General features: G+C 47.7%; 1 protein-coding gene across 3 annotated transcripts in view; it reads left to right on the plus strand.

Moving 5' to 3' along the window:
- OSBP2 (oxysterol binding protein 2) overlaps nucleotides 1-20,326 on the plus strand; it is a 127,237-nt gene that overhangs the window by 46,759 nt on the left and 60,152 nt on the right. The window contains exon 1 of one of the 3 annotated variants that reach the window (XM_075109963.1): nucleotides 12,718-12,806. The exons of the other annotated variants lie outside the window; for them this stretch is intronic. Coding sequence (XP_074966064.1) covers nucleotides 12,779-12,806 — 28 coding nt within the window. The 5' untranslated portion in view covers nucleotides 12,718-12,778. Of the gene's footprint in view, nucleotides 1-12,717; nucleotides 12,807-20,326 lie in introns of those variants that run through there. 3 annotated transcript variants of the gene reach the window in all.

Below are 20,326 nucleotides of genomic sequence, written 5' to 3' on the forward strand. Positions count from 1 at the left end.
TGCTTGGCAGGATTTGCCATGAGGCTCCCCAACTCTTGCATGGGAGAAGTCCTTGCAGAGAGCCTGGTGTTGAAGGCGATGAAGATATTTGCTTGCCTATGCTTGACTTTGCAACTGCCTTTCAAGGATTACTTAGAAGAGAGGGGTTTAGCAGCCAGACCCTGCTCAAATGCTCTCCAGTGGGGCAAGAGGGTCAGCTTTTCTGATGGGGCAGAGCTGCAACTCCTCTCCGCATCGTTTCAGCTCTTTCCCCAGGCATGCTTCAGGCTGCCCACAGCACATGGAACACTGTGGGGACCCCAAAGCATCTGCTGCACTGAGACACCAGGGCAGAAATGGCTCATCTGACTGGCCTGTGCTGGCATCTTGTGGTGCTTTGTGCTCTTGCAGCTCTTCGTCTCTGAGTGTTGAAATCGGCTTTGGTGCCGGCAGATGCTCCTTTGGGATGCTTCTCTGGATCCAGCCTGGGAAATCTATAATTCTTGTTGAGTTTAGGAGTCTTTAAGTTAAAATTATCAAGCTAGGAAGTAAAGATCAACTTCAATAGAATTTAACGCCACTTTTATTCTGCTCAGTTTTTTATCTTATGTCAAGAAAAATCTCTCTTTCATAATAACTTGTAGCCACCTCCATCGGCGAGAGGTGGGATGCACAGAGAGCTGCTCCTGCTGGGAGGCAGTGGAGGGGCGTCTGCTGGGGGTCTCGGTCCTGCTGGGCTGAGTGTATTGTGTCCTTCACCCCTCGGGAAGTGTCTGGTGTCTCCCCTGGTTGGGAAGGGAGTGCGAGGCAGCAGGAACTGGGGCTTTAGCCGAGGTGGTCACGGAGTGACCCTGCAGCGGGGACAGCTCAGAAGTGCCGGAGGCTCTGCAGCCTGAGGAGTGCCTGTGTATGGTGCGGGAAGGTGGAGGCAGAGTAGTGAGCTGGCTCACTGGGTCTGTGTGGCAGCAGAGCCTGAGGGCAGAGCAGGTGATGGGGCACGCGTGGGGCTGGGTAAATTGCCTGGGAGCTCTGTGGGATGCTGAGCCCTTTGCAGGTGGCTTCAGCCCTGCAGGGAGGGAAGAGGCACGGAGCCACACAGGAGCTGAGGTTGGGTGGCACCTCTGGCAGTCATCCAGTCCCAGAAAACGTTTTAATCTGCGATTAAAAATTGCAGCAGCTTCATTTGCATAGGTCTGACTGCAAGTTGCTTCTCTTTATGGCTGCAGTTCGTATCTTTCCTTTCCCTGCGTTTTTGGCAAGTGATGCAGTATGTCAACCCTTGGTGCGAGGCTCTGTGCTCTGCAGGGGCTTGTGGCGTTGACACAAGCCAAAATGTCCCACCCGTGGGTGCGCCGTCTCTCCACCACCGGAGGATGGCAGGTGGCGGCAGCTGGCTCCAGGGCTGTGTCCTCGCTGGTCTTGGTGTTGCCTGATGGCAGGCAGACAGCAGCAAGAGAAAAACCCAGCACAGCTGGATGCTGGGGAAGGGAGATGGGACCTGTAAGCTGGTGGGCAGAGTGGACCCATGTCCTCAGGGACGTGCAGGGACCCTGACATGTGTACTCTGCGCTTGAATAAACACGTGGCAGGAGGCTGCTCCTATGGGTGCTGGTAGCTGCCTCCCAGCAAGAGAGTCAGGGAGGACAGATGGTAATTACAGGGTTGATGCTGACCCTGTCTCCTTATTTCAGGTGTTTGATTTTTTGCAACACAAGTATTTATTGCAGGTAGCCTTATGGTAGGTAATAGCCTGTGCTATATTTAAAATATAAACTCCTGAAGCCAGTGTGATCATGGGATGTCAGCTCGGCTGGTGAATCCATGTGAGCCAGGAATATCTGCTGTTGGGGGGAGTGATGGCTCTCCTCTTGCCTAGGGAAGGAAGCTCCATGGCTCCTTAGCCCGATTTCTTTAGCCTGGAGGGTGTGTGGGTCGTGGGAGGCGATCAGTCGCAACTGGCTGATAAAGTTCAATGAAGGGAACAGTGAGATAATTCATTGCCTTTATTCTGGGGACCTTTAAAGGTGTCTGGCTTCTGAGCAGTACTAACACCAGCAGCTTCCTTAGCTTTTCTTTTCAGTTATTTTGCAGATGCTTCCCAAGTTGCTGCTTTTGTTTTCTGACATTGTCTTTAAAAAGGTCTGAAAAAGCCTTTGTGGGCAGCAGGGCAGAGTCGGGCTTCCAGGCACCAAGCCCTGCTGGGGCTGCGGAGGAGGGAGGTGGGTAACCTGGCTTGTGATGAGACCCTGTCGCAGGAGGGGTTTCTTTGTCGTCCTGGTGGTTCCTCTGCTAAACACCACCATCACTGCTAGCTTCTTGTAAGGATTTGTTTCTTCTATAACATCCCAATTAAATGTTAGTGCTTTGGTGTGGGTCCTGGAGAAACTCCCAGGGTCTTCAGCCAGAGCGTGTTTTGCTGTGGTTGTGACAGGTCTAATTAACAGACTGACCTGTTTAATTAAAGTGATCAGAACAAATGAGGTGTGCAGACGTTCCGGCAAGAAACCCCTCGGTAAGGACCAGCATTTCTCCAGTTAAGAGGAGGTGAAGCTGCGTGCGCTGCGCAGCGCCTCTGAGCAAAGGCATTGCAGCCCTCGCACGCCGCTGGGCCTGCGCTGCCCTGCCTTCCTCCTCAGGGCACTTTGCAGGCTGCCACAGAGGTGAGACACGAGATCTTTCCCCTGTCACTGAAATACAGCTGTTGCAAATCTGATAAGACCATTCAATTGCAGTTTATGATGGGGCAAGAAAGAAACACAAAATTAAACTACAAGGGTTTTTATGGAAGGAGATTGGCAGGGTTCAAAGAGGTCAGCAGCACTAATAGCACTTGAAAAAAAAGCTCTTTGCAGTTGTGGTCATTAAGGTTTGATGATGCAGCAGATATCTTCTTGTAGCAGTGGAAGCAGATGCTCCAAATGTACCTAGGATTTTCAGGAGCGTGTTGGGAATGGGTGGGATGCGTGTTCCTGAAGCTTGTTGTCTGGACCCCTCCCTGGCTTTTCTGCTACATCTATGTTGGTTTCAGTTTTTCTTGAGCAGTTTTATAATCGCACAGAGCAAGGATGTGGACAGACTAGATGAAGAAAGGGTGGAGAGAGGTGAGCAGTGTGGTGAGGGTCCATTGGCTGTGCTCCAGACCCAGTGGGGATGCTGAGCCGCTGGTTTCTGTGACTTCTGGTTACCTCTGGAGCCTTTGCAGTCCCAAAGAGGGGCAGCCTGATCCCCTTTGGAGCAGTGCAGCCTCAGCACTGTTGCACTGGATCCACATCTTCTCTGCTGCTGGTCTTTGAAGAAAAGGAAGAACATCCTTTGGGTGTGAAGCAAAGCCTATGTCTGACCACCTTCATATAGGTACGGTGATGCATCTGGTGATAGATGAATGTTTTCTTCATCAAAGAGAATGTTGTAGTAAAAGAAGGTGGCAACCCACAACACCTGAAGTCCCTGCGGGTCCCTGTTCCCCTTTCTGGGGAAGGGAGCTTTGCCTGTTCCACTGAGGGTCCCCGGGAACATGTTCCCAGTGGCTCACCAGGCTCTCCTGTAGGACTTCTGTCCTGGGATGAGTATGAAGCAATTTCAGCACTTGACCTTTCCCCGGGAGGCTGTGCCAGAGGCGACCCCTACATGCTCTGGGACAAGTGCAAAGACACAAAACTAGTGTGGGGGACAGGGAGACTTTTCCAAAGATGAATGCAGCACTGAAGCCTGCTTTTTTCCATTTAAAATGACTTCTCATGGCACTGTAATAACATTACCTTGGCAGCGATGCTGTTAATGGAGATGAATAAGTGGTGGTTTTTGACCTCAGTTATTACATTTGTAGCTTCAACTGAAAATTCAGCTTTAAGGAGTCTTGCTAATTTAAAATTAATCTCTTCAAGGAGAAGCTCTTCCTCTGGCAGTAAGCCATTTACTAGAAACTTAAATATTCATTTACAGCTAAAGCTGGACAAGTTGTTAAGGGAAAACAAGGAGGAATGAAAGCATGACAGGATGATAAAAATCCAATTTATGATTCTTCCCTGAATGTAGTGGTAGGAGCTTAAACTGCTGACAGAGCCGTACTGAGGGAAGTGGCAGGTGTTATATTTAGCAGCACAGGAGCGCAGTGGTGACTTGGCACACCGGGCATCGGTAATCATCGGCTTCTGACACGAGCAAGGATGGAAAGGCTGCGCAAAGAGCCCTCTGACGCAAGGAGAGGTGCAAACAGCAGCAGTGAGGCAGAGAAGAGAAGGGCCTGATGCCGCAAGATGCTGATGCTGACTTTGGAGAGGATGGAGGAGATAGATCAGCCATTAGACTTCCTAAATAGGCTCCTTGGTGCTGCAGGAGAAGGTTTCCAAGCCATGGGAGTAGTTTTATTGTCCTCATTTGCAAAGAGAGCTGATGGAGGCTGGTTGTTCTCTCAGACACAGCTGGTCGTGCTGCTGACAAGATTCAGAGCTATTAACCTGTAGCCAGGCTGCTGTCTGCCAGGAAGTAACCACAGCCATCGGGCAGTAGTTTCTTCTTCCCAGAAATAGTGCAAGTTGTACTTTATTTCTGGCAGATACTGGCAGGATTCTCCCCCGGGGGAGTACAGCTTATTCCCGTGGAGGGTGAGATATGGAGCAAGCAGTCCTGCGGGTCCCAGGGGAATGTTTGACACAAGGCACCCAGTTACCTGTATGCTACGTGGGGATGATTGGAAGAGGTTTCCTGCCTAAACCTAATTGATGCAGACAGCAGGGAGTGGTAAACTCTGTGGAGAGCAGCTGGATTTTTTTTACCCCATTTATCTCTGTGTGACTGGGTCTGAAGTTGGATGGTATTGCTTGTAGCTCTTGTGACTCCACAGAACCAAGGCGTTTCATTTTCAGTGGTGCTGTGTTCTGCCTGAGCTGGTTCCCAGATAAGCCATCTCTCTTCTTCTCCCTTTTGTAGCTCTTTCATTTTAAGTCAGCTCAGCAAGCAGCTTCTTCCTTCCCTGCCTGCGATGCGTGAACCTGGGGAGCCTTGACCCAGAGAAGCATCTTCCTGCTGCTTAGCATCTTGTTAGTAAGCAGTGCAAACAAAAGATGCTGGAGGATTAATGTCTTGCTTTTAAAAATGAAAGGGGGGAAAAAAAAAGTCAAGGTGCCCCCCATGCCTTCTGCCTCTGCTGGGACATGGTTGAGCCTGGTGCTCTCTTGGGACTGTCTGAAGGCGTTTCCTCAGTGATGCCTCGGGGCACTCATGGGAAGATGGGGAAGGGCTCCAGGGTCCAAATCCATGCGGAGGGCTTACAGGCAACGCTGCGTGCTGTTACGCTGCGGGTTGTGAGCAGCGTTATTTAAGCCAGGAGCCTTGTAGCTTCCATTGAGGCTGTTGTCATTCCTCATTTTTGTGACAGTGCTGGATTAAGCAGCCTCTGCCCCATCTGGGAGCCCTCAGGCCTGTTGGCCCAGCACAGCCAGGTGTGACAGTGCAGTGCAATGATGGGAGCTGCCTGTGGCACTCGTACCTGCTCTTTCGGGCAGCACCATCCTGTTTTCCATTCAGGCCCCTTGCGGTGAAGTCCTCGCTGGAAATGGGCTGGATAAAAGTGGCGTTGGGGCATTTAATTTCCATCGTTCAGTGACTCCCAGTCCCATCTGCTCTGCATGCTCCTTACTGTGCCTGTACTAGTGCAGTTCTCCTGTGATAATGCTTGTGTCGTGGTGCTGGTGATGACTTGGAAGCACGCTCAGCTACCCCCTTCAACTTTCATCTTGCCTCCGAGTGAGGCTTCAGGTGCCCCCTGATCTGGGCCAGGATCTTGGCTCATACTGTCTAGTCACTAGAGAGGAACAGATATTGCCAGAGGTGATGGAAGAAATCATCCTTGGGATGGAAAAGAGTCTCCCTGTGGAGGTCCTTGGCTTTTCTAGCTGGAAACAGGGCTGGTAGATCCCATCCTTCATCCATTTCCAGGGGGTCTGGCTGGGCTCTACACAGACGGTACGGAGCCACCGGTAAGGCGGTATATCACCTTGGACAGACCTGTCTAAACCACTGGCTGCTTGTTGGTTGTTATTTCTTGTTAGTGGCAGTTAGCAGTTAAATATCAACAGCTAAAACTGATTTTAGCCAATAGTTTCTATTTTGTTGGAGTTACAGGTAAAGTAAGTTGTTTTCTAGAGCTGCGTAATAAAATACCTGTCGTGGTACAGCAGCTGTTTCTGATGGACATGGGTGAGAAGGTGGGGAACTGAAGTCTCTGCTTGAGTAGATGGCACAGTCGGACCAGCCAGAAAGGCTGATGGTTTTTGGCAGGCAGTTAAGAAACCTGCAGAATAACTATGTCAAGGAAGTGATTAAAAGAAATTAATCAAACTGCAAGAGGAAAAAAATGGGTGTGTACCTTTTTCGTTGCATCTCATGTTGAGAAAGTCCCTTTCATTTTTAAAAAGGTCTTTCTCCTCCCCGTTACAAATTCAGGTCCCGTCAAAGGTCTTGGATTGGGAATCTAGTGGAATAATAGCATCAGCCATGAGTTTATTGATCAGAAGTGCTCACAGGAGACCAGAGATGGCAATTTGCGTGGCTGAGAGGGTTTTCCAGCCAGTCTTGGCCACCGACCAAAGTTGGTGCTGATGTTCATTGTGTTATTTTTACCCAGTGTATTTATTTATATACTTCAGCTTCCCCTGCATGTGATTTGGTCAGTATAAAGATGCTTATCTCAGTACGCCTTTTTCCTTCTACTCCTTTCTGAATCTCTGAATGGAAGGGGAATAATCAAGACCAAGTCTTTCTGCACAAGGTGAATGGCAGCGTTTGCATGAAGGGCTATGGCTGAAGTTGTCGTGGCCAGTGCTGTGCAAAATCTGCGCGTGGACTGTCTTACCTGGAGTGGACTGGAGGCTACCACGTTGTCCACCCTGGGCTGCTGTTTGCACGTTTTTTCAGGATGTGGAAGTTTTACCCTCTTTAGAGCTTGTCAGAGAGGGAATATTTAAATCAGTTCGTTTAATGTGGCTTTTTTTCACCACTTCTTAATGGCATGCAAGACATTGCAAATGTTCCAGTGCTGTTTTTAACATATATACATAATGTATTTTCTTTTTCCTTGTGAATAATACTGGAAAAAATGAGCTGTGGCAGTGGACCGTAGCTTTGAGCTCCTGCCTAAGCCTCATAACACCACTGCAGGCTTTCTAGATCCTAAAATGCCTCAATGTTTGGATATGTTGTGTTAGCTGCTGGTGTGGGCAATGGGGGCTGAACCAGTCTGAAAAATGGGGAAAATGAGAAGCTCTGGGTGCTACTACAGCTTGATAACATCTGATTCCTGCTAATGAGTCTTGCTGAGTGCCGGGATGGGCTGTGGGGCAGGAGAATGGTCCAGGGGCAAAGACACCGCTGTGCCTGAGCGGGCAGTGTGGCACGGTGTGTGGTGGGACCTCAGCATGGTGTGGCAGCGGGGTCTTGACACGGTGGGACCTTGGCATGGTGCAGGACTGCCCTGCCATGCTTGTGCTGCTCCCAGCTGCAGTGGTGGGTCTCCAGAAAGCATCTCCGTGTTGTAATTTTGAAGTGTAATGGACTGTATGGCAGCCTTGGGACAATTGTTACCGTTGCTTGGCAGAGCAGCTTAGCCTGGGGCAGGAGGGTGTGTAAAACCGAGGCATTGGGGACCTACTTTCCAGAGGTTTAGTGTTTTTACCTTTGCTTTTCCAGGATCGCACTGTCCCTTTGCCATTGTTCCCCCCCTATACTTTGCATACAAACGTGCATAGCTATTGATGGGGTCGTTAAATAATGAAGTCAGGTTGCCCAAGGTTGATAGCGATTGTCTTTAACACGGTGGTCGGCTGGGGGTTGCCCCAGTTCTCTGCAGCTCGCGTGGTCCCTGGGGATGCTGCAGTCCCAGCTGAGCATGTGCCTATCGTGCTCCTTGGAGGTTTCCAGCTTAAGGAGCTCGAGGGTTGTTGCATTGCAGATGGTGGAAACAAATGCAACGGGGGATTGATGGGAATGATGCTGAGCCAGGTGCAGGGGGACCAGAGGCCTTGGTGAGCTCAGTGCCATCCTTGACCTGAGTATATTAGTTTAGTTTCCCACTCTCACAGGAGCAGCAGAGTAGAGAATCAGTTCAGTGGAGATCTTTGGGAAGAAACCCCAGAATTTTACCGGAAGTGGCCCCAAACAGGAGGGGTGGAGGGCTGATATGCTGTGTGTGCCATTTCAGACCGCATCGCCCCCTTCCCTCAGGCCCCGGAGTCCCACCATTGCTGTGGGGCCAAGTGACCCCGAGGTGGGGATGGCTGGGGGAGTTGGAGCTGTGTGGAGGGGCCACCAGCCGGACCCTGCAGGCACCAAGACATGTTGGCTCCCGAGGGATTCCCACAGGAATCTGGTGTTTGCTCCAGCCAGTGAAACTTGCTGAATTGGCAGTAGTTTGCAGGGTGGGCTCAGGCAGCTGTAATTTGCTTTTTGGGTTGTTTTTGGCCATGTGGCTGCTCTGGCTTCAAGGGGTGGTTGAAGCTGCAGAGCTGCTGGCTGCAGAAATCTTCTGGCTCAGCCTTTTCCCTTGATCTTGATCCCCCCCCAGCATTGTTTGATACTTAATTTTAGTATTCCTGAGGCTTGACGATGCACTGCTTTGGTAAATAATTGCAAATGAGGTAAAAAGAGACATTGCATTGCTGTGTCATTAAAAAACTATGGGACATGTGTAGGTCTGTATTGACGGGGGGCCAGATTTCTGGGTGGGGGAGTTGATTACAAGGGTTTTATTCTGTCTTATCTGGCTCATAGCAAGGTGTATTTTCCTGATGCTGAGATTTAAGAGCAAAGAACAATAGCTGATCAAACATTCAGAGTTATATTAAACCTGGATTTTCTTGGTTGCACTAACATGTGTGGGGCAGTTGAAAAGCAAAATTGTGGTTTGAATACAAATTATGATTTGTTTGGTTTGTTTCTTGGCGAGTGGGTGGTAGTTTGATGCTGTAGTGAAAGGTGGGAATGACTGCTGTGTTCCTGGAGTGGCTTGCTTTTTGATGTAAAATTTAAAATTACCATGGGGGAAAAAATGTTCTGATGTATTCCTAAAAGCTAATAACTGTTCCTGTGTGCTGTTGATGGGCACTGATGTACGTGGGATCTGTACATCAGGTGTACATCAAATGTATTGATGTACATTTGGATCCCATGCGTAACAGCATGGGATGCAAAATCCTATAGATTTTGGAACATATATCAAGCCAAAATACTTCAACGAGATGATATTTTATTAGATTTTCATGTTAGGAAGAACAAATAGCGATGTCATAGCTCATATTTGGCATCCTTTTTTTTTTTTGTCATTTCTGTGGATTTTTTGGTAGCTATTCCTTGCACATTGACTGTCCCTCTGAGCTCTGTGTGTGAGTTGTTCCTGCGTCCCTTGACAGGAGCAATGCAAAGAGCAGAATCCAGCTAAACAAACAAATACAGACAGGTCATGTATAAAACACGTTTGGTTTTTTAACAGTTTATGGTACCTAATGAAGGAGGCTGCAACCTGCAATGATGGACGTGCTGAAGAGCAGCCTTGGCCGAGCTGTCCGTGAGCAGAACCGTCACTGCGTTAATGAAAGATCTACATGTTAGCTCTTTCAACTGTCTATTTACACTAGAAGGAGGTTGTTTTGATCATTCCCTTTATTTCCATCTCAAGGGTAAATTGCATATTCTTCGTTAATCTAAGATTTTCATAGCATGCAAACCCACCGTGGGATTCAGTGTAAACAAGGTGGAGCCCATGAGTGTTTTCTGTCCAGTAGCGCTTTTTGAGTGGAATAAAATAAATGAAGGCAGGAGCAAAATGTAAAGAAAAAGCCACTCGTTGGGTAAAGCTAGTGAAAAGCCTTCAGGGTTCTGTTTCTCTGGAGACAACCTTTCTGTGTGACCTTGGGCAAGGTATGCGGTTTTGCTTCTGGGAGTCCCTGATTTGAGATTTACAGTCTTGGGGGGGGGGTAGTAAGATGGGTCTTAACCTACTCTGGACCTGCATGTGTTGTTTTCCTGGTGATATCCAGAGGCTGAAATTCTTCTTAGTCAGGAAAGCAAATACCCCCAGTAATAATCAGCTGTAATGCTGCCGCCTTTTGCTGCATGGTAGGCACGCACAGCATGGCTGGGACATCAGGCGGAGCTGTGAGCGTGACTTTCCCCGAACGGCATTTTGTTTGTGGGTGAGAGTTTCGGCTCTGGATTCCCCAACTCATGAACCGATTGACTGTAAAAAAAAATAGGTATGTGGGGACGAGATGGGGCTGGGGGGGATTTGCTCTACGGAGATGCCTGCTGAGCTGCACCCTGGCAGGCTGGTGCTGACTTACTGCCAACGACTGAATGCAACGATGGAAAAGTCAATGCAGCAGAAAGGAATGCGGAGAGAGAATTCGAGACGTCAATGATTATGCGATGCTTTGGACCACCCTGCACCCCTCTCACAAGTGAAGGCGCCTGCGTGCCCATTCCTTCCAGCTCATGGCATCAGGGCCAGCGTGGTGTGGATGGAAATGCACTTCGTGTGGCGTGGCATGAGCCTGCCACCTAAATGCTCCGTTGCTTTTCTAGAACCAAATTATTAGCAAAAATGACCTTTCCTGAAACAGTAGTAGTGCTGAGTGTGAGCTGCATCAGTGGTGCCCTCACGCCGTGGGGCACCTTACTTACCCCATGCCACACCAGCAGATGTTCAAACCCAGAGGGAAGGAGAGCAGCAGAAGAACCGGAGGGGATGGGAAGAGAAGCAGAAAGTCAGAGGACAGAGACGTTGCAGCCCTATCCTGTTGCGTCCTGCTCCTGCGATTTCATGGCTGGAGGCTCAGGCTCCGGCAGGTGGAGCTGGGTCCTCTGTGGCTGAGTGGTAGGAAAGGCAGCAGGCAGCGGGATGGCTCCCGCCATGGCTGCCCGCGATGGGTGGTACATCCCTGCGGCGGGGAGAGGGAGCCAGGGGCATCCCCCGGCTGGGCGGGCTGTGGCAGGAGCTGGCTGCTGCCGCAGCATTCCCTGTGTTGGTCTCGTCAGGGCAGGGCTGATAGAAAACTGCCGTGAGCGTGTCTTGTGTTGGTGCAGAGACGGGCCGGCTAACCTCAAAAACAGGTCACAGAGGTGAGGGACTGGTTGTGTTAACCTGTTTGTAAGAATAAGCTTATAGCAAAATTAATTCCTTGCAGAGAAAAGAGGAATGAGAAAGTCTAAACCCCAGAGAGTCAAAGATGCCGCTTTGTTTTATAGTTTTTCCTTTTTACCCCTTAAATAGTTCTTCCTTTGATGCACAGAACAAGAGAGAAGGTACAGTGTTACCTTCTTGGCAGAAGAAGGATTAAAATGCTAAATGTGGTTTTCTTTTGAAAGTCTTGAGAGTCGTCTTGCTGTGTAGGCACAGTGTGAATGGCTTTTCCTGGCAGGGAGGGGAGGAACAGAAGAGAGTTTGGAAATTGGTGAGTGGTCTGCTATCAGTAAGATGAAATTTAGTAAAGCTGTGTGTGAAGTACTGTGGAAAAAAAATAGTATTGTTTTTGTCTGTTTTAAGGCAGGTATTTTATTCAAGACACACATTACTTCACACTTGTGTAGGTGAATATGTGTGGTTTTTTGGGGCATCATAATTTAAAAAGACAGAAAGCATTTGGAGAGTTGTGAGGAACAGCCAGCAATCTAGGAAGCAGGGAAGAATCAAATGTTATTTAAAAAAAACCCCAAACACCAAAAAAAACCCCCCAAACAACCAAACCAGAAGCAGATTATGAAGACGTGACAGGGGTTTTCCAATACGCTGAAGGTTTTTGCACAGATGAAAGGTGGCCGTTTCTTCCTGTGTCTGCAGGGGGCAGAGGCAACGCCTTCAGTTCAGAGCAAGAAGATGACTTGGGTGTTGAGAATAAATCTATGCTTACAAAATACACGAGTCCTAGAGCACGAACGTGTGGAAGCCGCATTTTCAAGAAAGGGTTTGACAAGTCGATGTCAGAGGTGGTGTGGGTACCCTGGGTGTTGCCTTGGGGTTTTTCAGTATCCCTTCCAGTCCTGTGTTGCTGCTGTGAATGTTATAGACATCTTTTGCTGTTACCTGTGTGAAGTGCTTTTCTTTGTAGGGTTCTCCATTTCCTTGGAGCTGTATTAAACGTTACCCGTCTGTTCTGTTTCTTTCGGTCCCGGCTATATTCATATGGCTTGGTTTTGCGTTGGGTTTTTTTACTTTGTTCTTGGGCATTTCTGGAAAGGATATTGCAGTATTGTACAACGTATTACTAGAATTATTATAAGTAGTATGTTATACTCAGTATATTACACAGTATTTCAATGCAGGCAGAAGTCCCCAGAATCATTTTAAGACAGTTTTGTCATGCTGCCTCCTATATGGTTTGAAGCGAGGACTTGAAATTTGGCGAGGAGCCTGTCTCTGTGTAGCTGTTGTTGCTCTCGAAATGCAAATCTGCCCCCACGTGCTCAAGAGGCCTCCAAAAAGGGGCTGGTTTTGTGCTTTTCCATTGCAAACTTTTAAAACCCGACCAGCAGAAATTTCTCCGAGGCTGTTTCGCGCCTCCTGTGTGCCGGGGCAGTGCAGGCAGCTGCCTGCTCGTGGTGGCTGCAGGGAGAGGAGGCATCTCCTGGCCCCGAGCGCAGTGGGATGAGAGCTGCGGAGAGGAGAGGAAAAAAGGGAAGGGAAGAAATGAGGATATGGAGCCTGCAGAGAGCATCCCAGGGGAAACATCACCTTTAGTCGGAGACTTACGTCCTTGATCTCCCACCACACGTTCCCAGTTCACGGAGCTGAGCCCCTCCTGAGCCCTGAATGCGGAGGAGGTGCTGTGGAAAACGCAGTATGTAATTTTATACATATAGACTGAAACAAAGCAGGAGGTGGGCTGAGTTCGGCCTGTGTGAGCCACCGAAGTGTTGGTGCTTTCTGAGTGCTGGGTTTTGAAGCCTGCAGGGTTGTCCTTCTTTTGGGGTGTGTAATGGGTATGAAAGTGTTTGAGAAAGACCTTGAAGTTGGTTAGATGCTTGAACTAATGTCTAAGTTCATAAAGCAATGAAACTCCTGTGTGCGAGTGGTCTTCAGAGCCTGCGGAGAACAGCAGATCCTAGCACGGGGCAGCCCTTCCTCCCGACTGTACACAGCGCTGCTTTCTGCAGCTACACCAGGGAGAAGTTATTTCGACTGCTACACGTAAAGCATTTCTGGTTGTTTTTCTTAAGGGTGGGCTGGAGTTTGAATCGTTTTAGTACCACTTATCCTGTTAGATTTTTAAAATTCATCTAATGTTTTTATCGGCTGGTTTTGGAGATGGATGTGGCACAGCTATAAATTTGCTAGAAAATTAAGGACTGTGGATGCTTAAAAGATTAGTTGATAGTAATGGTGAGACAAGAAAATGTCATGCTAAAGTATACAGCCCTCCGACTTTTGGGGGGTATGTGTGCTAGTGGTCACACTCAGGAGTGGGAAAACAGAAAATCCTTGAAGTCCTCCACTTTGTCCAAGTTTGATGAAATTCTAAAATAAAGTAGTAAGACTAAAACCAAACTACAATCATCATCCTCATGTTCCTGCCTAGTTTTCCTCCACACAAAGTATTTGGAAGGTAGAAGTTGAAAAGGAGGGTGTATTTTTAAAACCTGATATAGTTTTCTGGAAATGGAATGGTTTGATACTGCCAGTAGAGCCTCAGGGTAGAGGCAGCGCGTGTCTGTGGGGATGCTGGGTGTGCCACAGGGAGATGAATCTTCTGCCTCCCCTCATTCATCATTTTATCCCAGTCTTTTCCTGGGTCCTGCCCTCAGGCCCCCCTCGGCCAGCCCTGGGTGACCCACACCCCCCACACCCTTTCCCACCACTCACTCACCCACTGATTTTCTGTTGCTCAGGGAGAAGTAGCGTCACCATTTGAGTATTTCTGATAGAAAGCAAACAAGAAGAAATTACATCTTGATGTAGAGGGGCACAACAGGGAGCGTTTCCCAGGTACCTTTTGCTAATCTTAGCGCCAAGGTAATTTGTGTTTTTGAGCGAAGTGAATTAAATTCCGGGATGAATCTGCAATCTGATTTTAAACAGGGAGCTTCAGGAGTAATTCTTGAAGCATTTAGATGAGTAACTGCGGGTGAGACTTAAATATTGGCAGGAGAAGGTTCACGGCAGCTGGCAGAAGAGATGCAGAGCTAGTTATAATGGTTTGTGGATGTTAGACTGATCGAGAGGATCTTAGCTTTGCTTTCTATGATCCTTCCTTGCAGTTAGTGCAACAGGAGTATAGCTGAATTGTGTTCAAGCCACCACTGGAATAAGGAAGTTGCTTAGAAGAGCAAAGCAAAGAGTATCTTAGTGGAAAAAGCTTTCCCCCAGCAATTAAGACAGTCATCCAATGCATTTTGCTATAGTAAACTGGGGGAGGTCACCAAGTTACATGGCATGGGTTGGTCTGGCGAGCGGGGAAACCTCGCCGGGGCGATGCAGGGAATTGAACTTGATGATCCTTATGGGGCTCTTCCAGCTTGAGATGTTCTATGATTCTATATTTGTCTGGGACCCTATATCAGCGTGTTGGTACCTAGCAGGTTATTAGCTCAGCCCTGCTTGTCCTGCCTAGCTGAGCTTTATGACCTTTATTCCCTGTCAGAGCAAACTTCTGCAAGGCTCAGGTGGTTGTCTCCATGCCAGACCCCTCTTGCTGCCCTACCTTCCAAACCCAGCTGGAAGGTTCTTTCAACTCACCATTAAACCCCCTCATGCTCTCTGTCCTAGCAGGCTGTGGCCTGTGCTTGAAGCTGGGGGGCGAAGCTGGGGGGCAAAGCTGGCCCCAAGAAGAAAAAGGCTTTGATTATGTTGGTCTGGTGACACCTACAGGGTTGGAAGCTGCGCCTGAACTGATGATAAATGGTCTGATTTTCAGGGAGACAGAGTGATTGTAGAAGTCACAGCTCTGCTGATCGTAGGCATACACATGAGGTTTGGGTATTTGTATATGAAAGATTACATATATATGATATATATACGTATGCACGTGTGTGTATGTCTCTCTCTTTTAGTATGTATATATACATATACTGATATATAGACATATATATGTATTGGCTCTGATCTTGGTGTCAAAACACAGATCCTGGCTCCATCTGTTTCTTAGATCTGATAACAGAAATGGAAGTGCTTGTTTTGAGCTAAATCCCATCAAGGCCTTCCCGTCCAGTGGCAGATTGCTGTTCTGGTGGCAGTCGTGGTTTTTACCCTTGAAAAACAGCTGATCCTTACCCAAAGCATGAAGTATACATGCGGACAAGTTAAAAAAATGTTTGCGTGCATGTGCGTTGCCAGCATTAGTTTTTCCTGTCTCCAACGCGCAGTGTGGTGATAGTTTGATTTTCCAGAATTTGACCTTTTCCACCCAAAATGCTTGCAAAGTCCCTGCCTGTTTTTTTAAATACGCATACACAGAGAGTGGCTGCAATTTAAAAGATGGAATATAAGCCTTTTCTTCGTTGCTATAAAAGCCTTGCAGTCCAGCTAAAGTGAGAGAAAACTATGAAGTAGAAACTATTAATACTTGTTAATACTTGACAGTGGTCACATCTCCAATTCCCCGAGCCCTGATTGTGTATTTAGCTGCATATCACGGAGTAACACCTTGGCTGCAGCTGCTCGTCTTACACTGAGTTGTGATTTATGCTGCACTTCTCCTCTGGACTTGCTCATTCTCCTGAGACTGGTAAAATATTGAAGCCTGGGAAAATCCAATCGTCCCACAACGGAGGGGCGAGAAAATAGACATCAGGAGGGCATATTGTCGTGAAACCTCAGAGGTTTTGTTACTGAGCCATTGGGGGGATGTGAAATGTAGCTGCATGAGTAAAATGTATCATGAAGTTTCCGATAAAAATAAAGAAATTCTGATATATATTTTGAGCAAGTGTCCTAAAAATAACCTCCAACAGCATTTAAAGGGACGAGCTTCCAAATATCATGCTCCCTCCACCCCAAACAGCATCTCTTTGGTTTTTGGACTGAATATGTGACAGCCTGTTCAGCATTGCTCTGGAGACAGCCCTAGCGAAACCTCCCTTTGGTAGGACCCAGTGTTGTCTTTTTCTCACCCCCTTTTTTGGCAGGACGATGCCTGTTTCTGGCAGAGATGGAGTTAAGGGTGGCTCCGTGGTGCATGCTGGTAAGAGGCTGGTTTGATGGTTGCTGTGAGCTGGGTGCCGTAGTGCTCTGCTAACAGCATGTGGCGAGAATTTATTATGTGAAATATGGAACTGTAAGTGCAGCAATGCAGCCATCTGGCTGACTGCCGAATAAGGACGTCTTCTTTTTTCTTTATTTCTTCTTTTTTTTTTTTCCCCCATCCTAAAGCTAACAGCCATGTAGTGCATAGCGTCTGCGAGATCGATCCTGCTGTGGGGATGAAGGGTAGGGGCTGCTGGGAGACAGGATCCATCCGTTCCTTCTGCAACGCCGGCTGTCTGAATAAATTTCACAAGGGTTAGTGGCCTTCCTGGCATCCTCCTGCCGTCGCTGCTGGATGGATCCAGCCCAGCGTGCGCTCCCTCGGCATCTGGCGTGGTGCCTTCCACGGCTGTGCGGATGCACTGGGGACTGGTGGAGGGGCTGCTCTAGCTAGCGAGGTGCCCTGCTGGGATGGGGGGGTGTTTAACCCCACGCAGGAGCCCTGGAAGACAGAGAAATACAGAAAATAGTCTGTGCAGGTCTGTTGGTGGTGTTGGCGTGGCAGCACGGCATCTTGCCTACAGACAGGGCTCTTGGGCATCGCGTGCTCAGTCCTTTCTCGGTTTGGTCTGAGATTTATAAAGTGTATGGCACTTGCTCTTTCTGCTTTATCAGGTGTTTAAAAGTACAGAAAACCACCCGTGGTTCAGATTTACTAAGTTTTACTGCTAAGAAGGTTAAATTTTATGATAGTTTGTTCTTTTAGTGCGCCTTTAATGTCACAAAGAAGAATTAGTTTGTAATGGGTAAACTAGTTCCTGCTACAGTCTGTTCGGACCTGTTACTCGGTTTCAGTAAATTAGATTCATTTTTTTTTTAGTTATAAGCGAAATTACTCTGCAGCTGAGATGAAATGAGAGCATTTCTGTGTTTGTCTTGTTATCCACCCTGCCCATGCTTTAGTCTGACATACTGCGAGAGGCAGAGATGTTCTCCAGGAACACCTGAGTGGTGGTGAGCTATAATTTAAGGCTGTGCACTATAATCTGCCATCTGTTACTGCTCCCTAGATTATTCCAGGCATTTCCCATTGCCAGTCTCAGGGGAGTTCAGCACTGGGTGCGCAGGAGTGCTGTCCTTCACGGGGCAAGCAATGCTCTGCCCAAATCCGTGCTGATTTGGGGCAAAAATCCCTGTTTTTTAAGTGCTGCTCAACAATTTTGGTGTGTTTTTTCTGGGTCAGATCCTGCAATGAAGCAGAAGAGGTCTACGGGGGGTGGGGTGGGGTCCCTGCCTTTGAATTTGGACAACTTTTGTGTTCCTTCATCAGTGGAGGGGCCAAGTGAAACCACACTTCTTACGCAGCAAAGGAAAGGAGTGATGGTGAGAAATGAGGATTTCTAGGATGCTCATAACCTTCCTTCCAGACCACCAAGGGCTCCTCTGGTCCCAGGCACTAACAACTCCTTGCTTAGTGTGCTTTACGTATATTGCTGTGGTGTCCAGAGGGTCTGTTCTTGCTAGGAACTGGTGGCACTGGGTGGTGCACATCTGGACTTCCTTGGTCAAATCCAGTTGTTGCTCTTTTGATGTAGTTTGGCATAATTAATAGCTTTAAGGAAGGAAAAGGCGCAAATCCTACAAAAATTCATTAGGAATCAAGTCACAATCTCCTGCTTGGGATTCATCTCACTTCACTCTAGGTGAGATCATGTTATATCCAATTAAAAAGCTGAAGCCTGTTCTCTTGTCCCAGAGTTGTCTTTGTCATCAGTAGAGAGCCAGGCACCTCCAAGAGCTGTTTGCTTCTTCCCAAAATAGGTTGTCTCCAACCCTAAGGGAAGCCTTCAGGGATCCGTTCAGATTTGGACTTACCATTTCTGGCTGTCAGAGGTAGGTGAGCTGGGTCACCCCCTCTTCTTTAGGTACAAGTGGTTAAAGTTGCCACTTCCAAATGCTGGTGCCATTTTATTTTCATTAATGAGTGGTGTGAAGCGGTGCATGAGCGCCAGCCTCCGCTTGCTCGGGTCCCTGCGCAGCCTATGTAGACACGCGTCTCCGTCCTAGTCTCAAGCATTGCTTCACAAGAAGTTGTTTTATCTAAATATAACTGCCTTCCGCCAGAAAAAGGGCATGGAAAGGTGACATGCAAATAGATTGAATCAAAATTCACGCAATTGAGCATTTACAGTAGGCTTTGAATGACCAAAAAAAGCGGGCTTTTCTTTTTGTTGTTTAAAATCAAATCCAGATTGTCCTCTTTCCTTCTGGTTTTCTTTTTGAGCTGTTTTTCTAGCTGGGTGATGTAAGGACGTGCATATAACAGAACTGCACATGCATGCACAGCAGTTTATGTAACTAGGCTTCAGTGGAGAATGAAATGCCCCAAACCAGAATTATTCTCACAAAAAGCTGAAACCAGGCTGATTCCTGTTGCATGAAAATTGAGAGGAAGGTGGTGAGCACAGGAGGAATGGCAAGTTGGGGCTGCAGGGAGACCTTGGTTAACCACAAGGCATGAACCTAGGGAGGTGTCCTGCAAAGGGGTCTGAGGCCAGGTTATTTCTGGTTTGGAACCGGGAACGTGTTGGGTGGCCTTTGGTGTCTTTGCAACAGGGAGTGATAGCACAAAGCACTGTTTTTTTCCCTTCAAGTTGAAATATCCTCGGGGTTTTCCATAGTTCTGCCTGTGCTGGTTCCCTGTCGCTCGGCAGCCGAAGCGTCCACCTCTCGGTCTGCCGGGCGCAGGCAGAATGATTGCAGCTGCCTGCAGCCACCACGGACGTGTGCACTTTTCCTGGGCACATCGAATGTGTTTATCGTGGGACTGCACGTGTAAAATGTAATGTGTTGTATTATAGGCGCGAAATACAGATGTGATTTTAGTAGTTTCAGATGTCCTATGTTAGGCTTTCCAGTGAACAAAGATGCCCCGCTTGATCTCCATAGTCCTGGGCGGAGTGAGAGACTCGTGGCAGGGGTTGAAGGCAACATACAGTCCTCTTGGAGTGGACACCCCATATCACAGCCTGATTTTTTTTTCCTTCATTTTAGTGAATTCCATTTTAATGAATATTGGGTTTATGAGGCTCCCTTTAGTGTATTTCCAGCATCTCCCAATGTAGGAGCTTCCAGCAGCTCTGTCAGTGCTTTATGCTGGCAGGATGAAGTGAGGGTTGTTTTCCTGGCTGGGCTGATCTTTTTCTGCCCTCAAAACATCTTTCTCCCCCATTTTCCGGTGGAGAAAAAGATGCTGTTGGGAAAGCTTTGCATTGATATGTATAAAGCTTTCCCTGTGTGGCAGCGGGCATGTCCGTATGCCACATGTGGAGCAAACCCAGAGGGGTCTTGGCCATGGGACACGGCAGGCAAATATTTTTCATGTTTTAGCAACAAACTGAACCCCAAAGCTGGGAGAATGTTGGCTTTTAGAATCAATTTACTGTAAAAAATGTGATGTGTAAACTGTGCGGCAAGTGTCTCTCTAGGAAGCACATTCTGCACTGGAGATGCAATGCTTCTTTCTGAAAGTGAAATTATTTCCCAAGGATGCTTTGCTTTTCATTTAGAAATCCTCATGCTGTAATTGTTGTTTTCTACAAAAATATTGGCCTTAAATCCACTTATCTCACCAAAAAGGAGCTGTCTGAGGTATGTTTAAAATGCTGATGACTTTTAATGAGCAGCGCAGGGAAAAGCTGGCCCCCGCTTTTTGCTCAACAGGAGATGCCTTGCAAACAAAAGCGCTCAGCCTGGAGGCTTTGGGTTGCTTTTAATAGTTTCTTTTGTGCTTGTAAGATGAACCCAGTGCTGACCTTGTCATTGGACAGTGACAGAAAAAAAAAGGTGAAAATGGAATTAAGGAGATGTTTTGCACTCTTATGTATTTGTATGTTAAAGGCCTGATCCAGTTCCACCAGAGCTGATGGGGTCTTGTCTGTTGGCTTCAATAACATTGGCCAAATTAAGGAAAAAGGACTGAGATGTTGAAGTATTTCTCTAAAAGTGAAGTGTTTTATCCTGTGTTATAATAATGGGCTTTATTCTGCATTACGGTAACAGGTTACAGCCACCTGCCTTATGCTGTGGGACTACAGGCTAGCAGGAATACAAAGATCACACTGTGCAAAAAAATGTTGGTAGGTAGCTGACAGGTAAAGATAATTGGCTTATCTTTAG

Source organism: Phalacrocorax aristotelis, chromosome 15 (assembly GCF_949628215.1).
Source record: "Phalacrocorax aristotelis chromosome 15, bGulAri2.1, whole genome shotgun sequence".
NCBI lineage: Eukaryota > Metazoa > Chordata > Aves > Suliformes > Phalacrocoracidae > Phalacrocorax > Phalacrocorax aristotelis.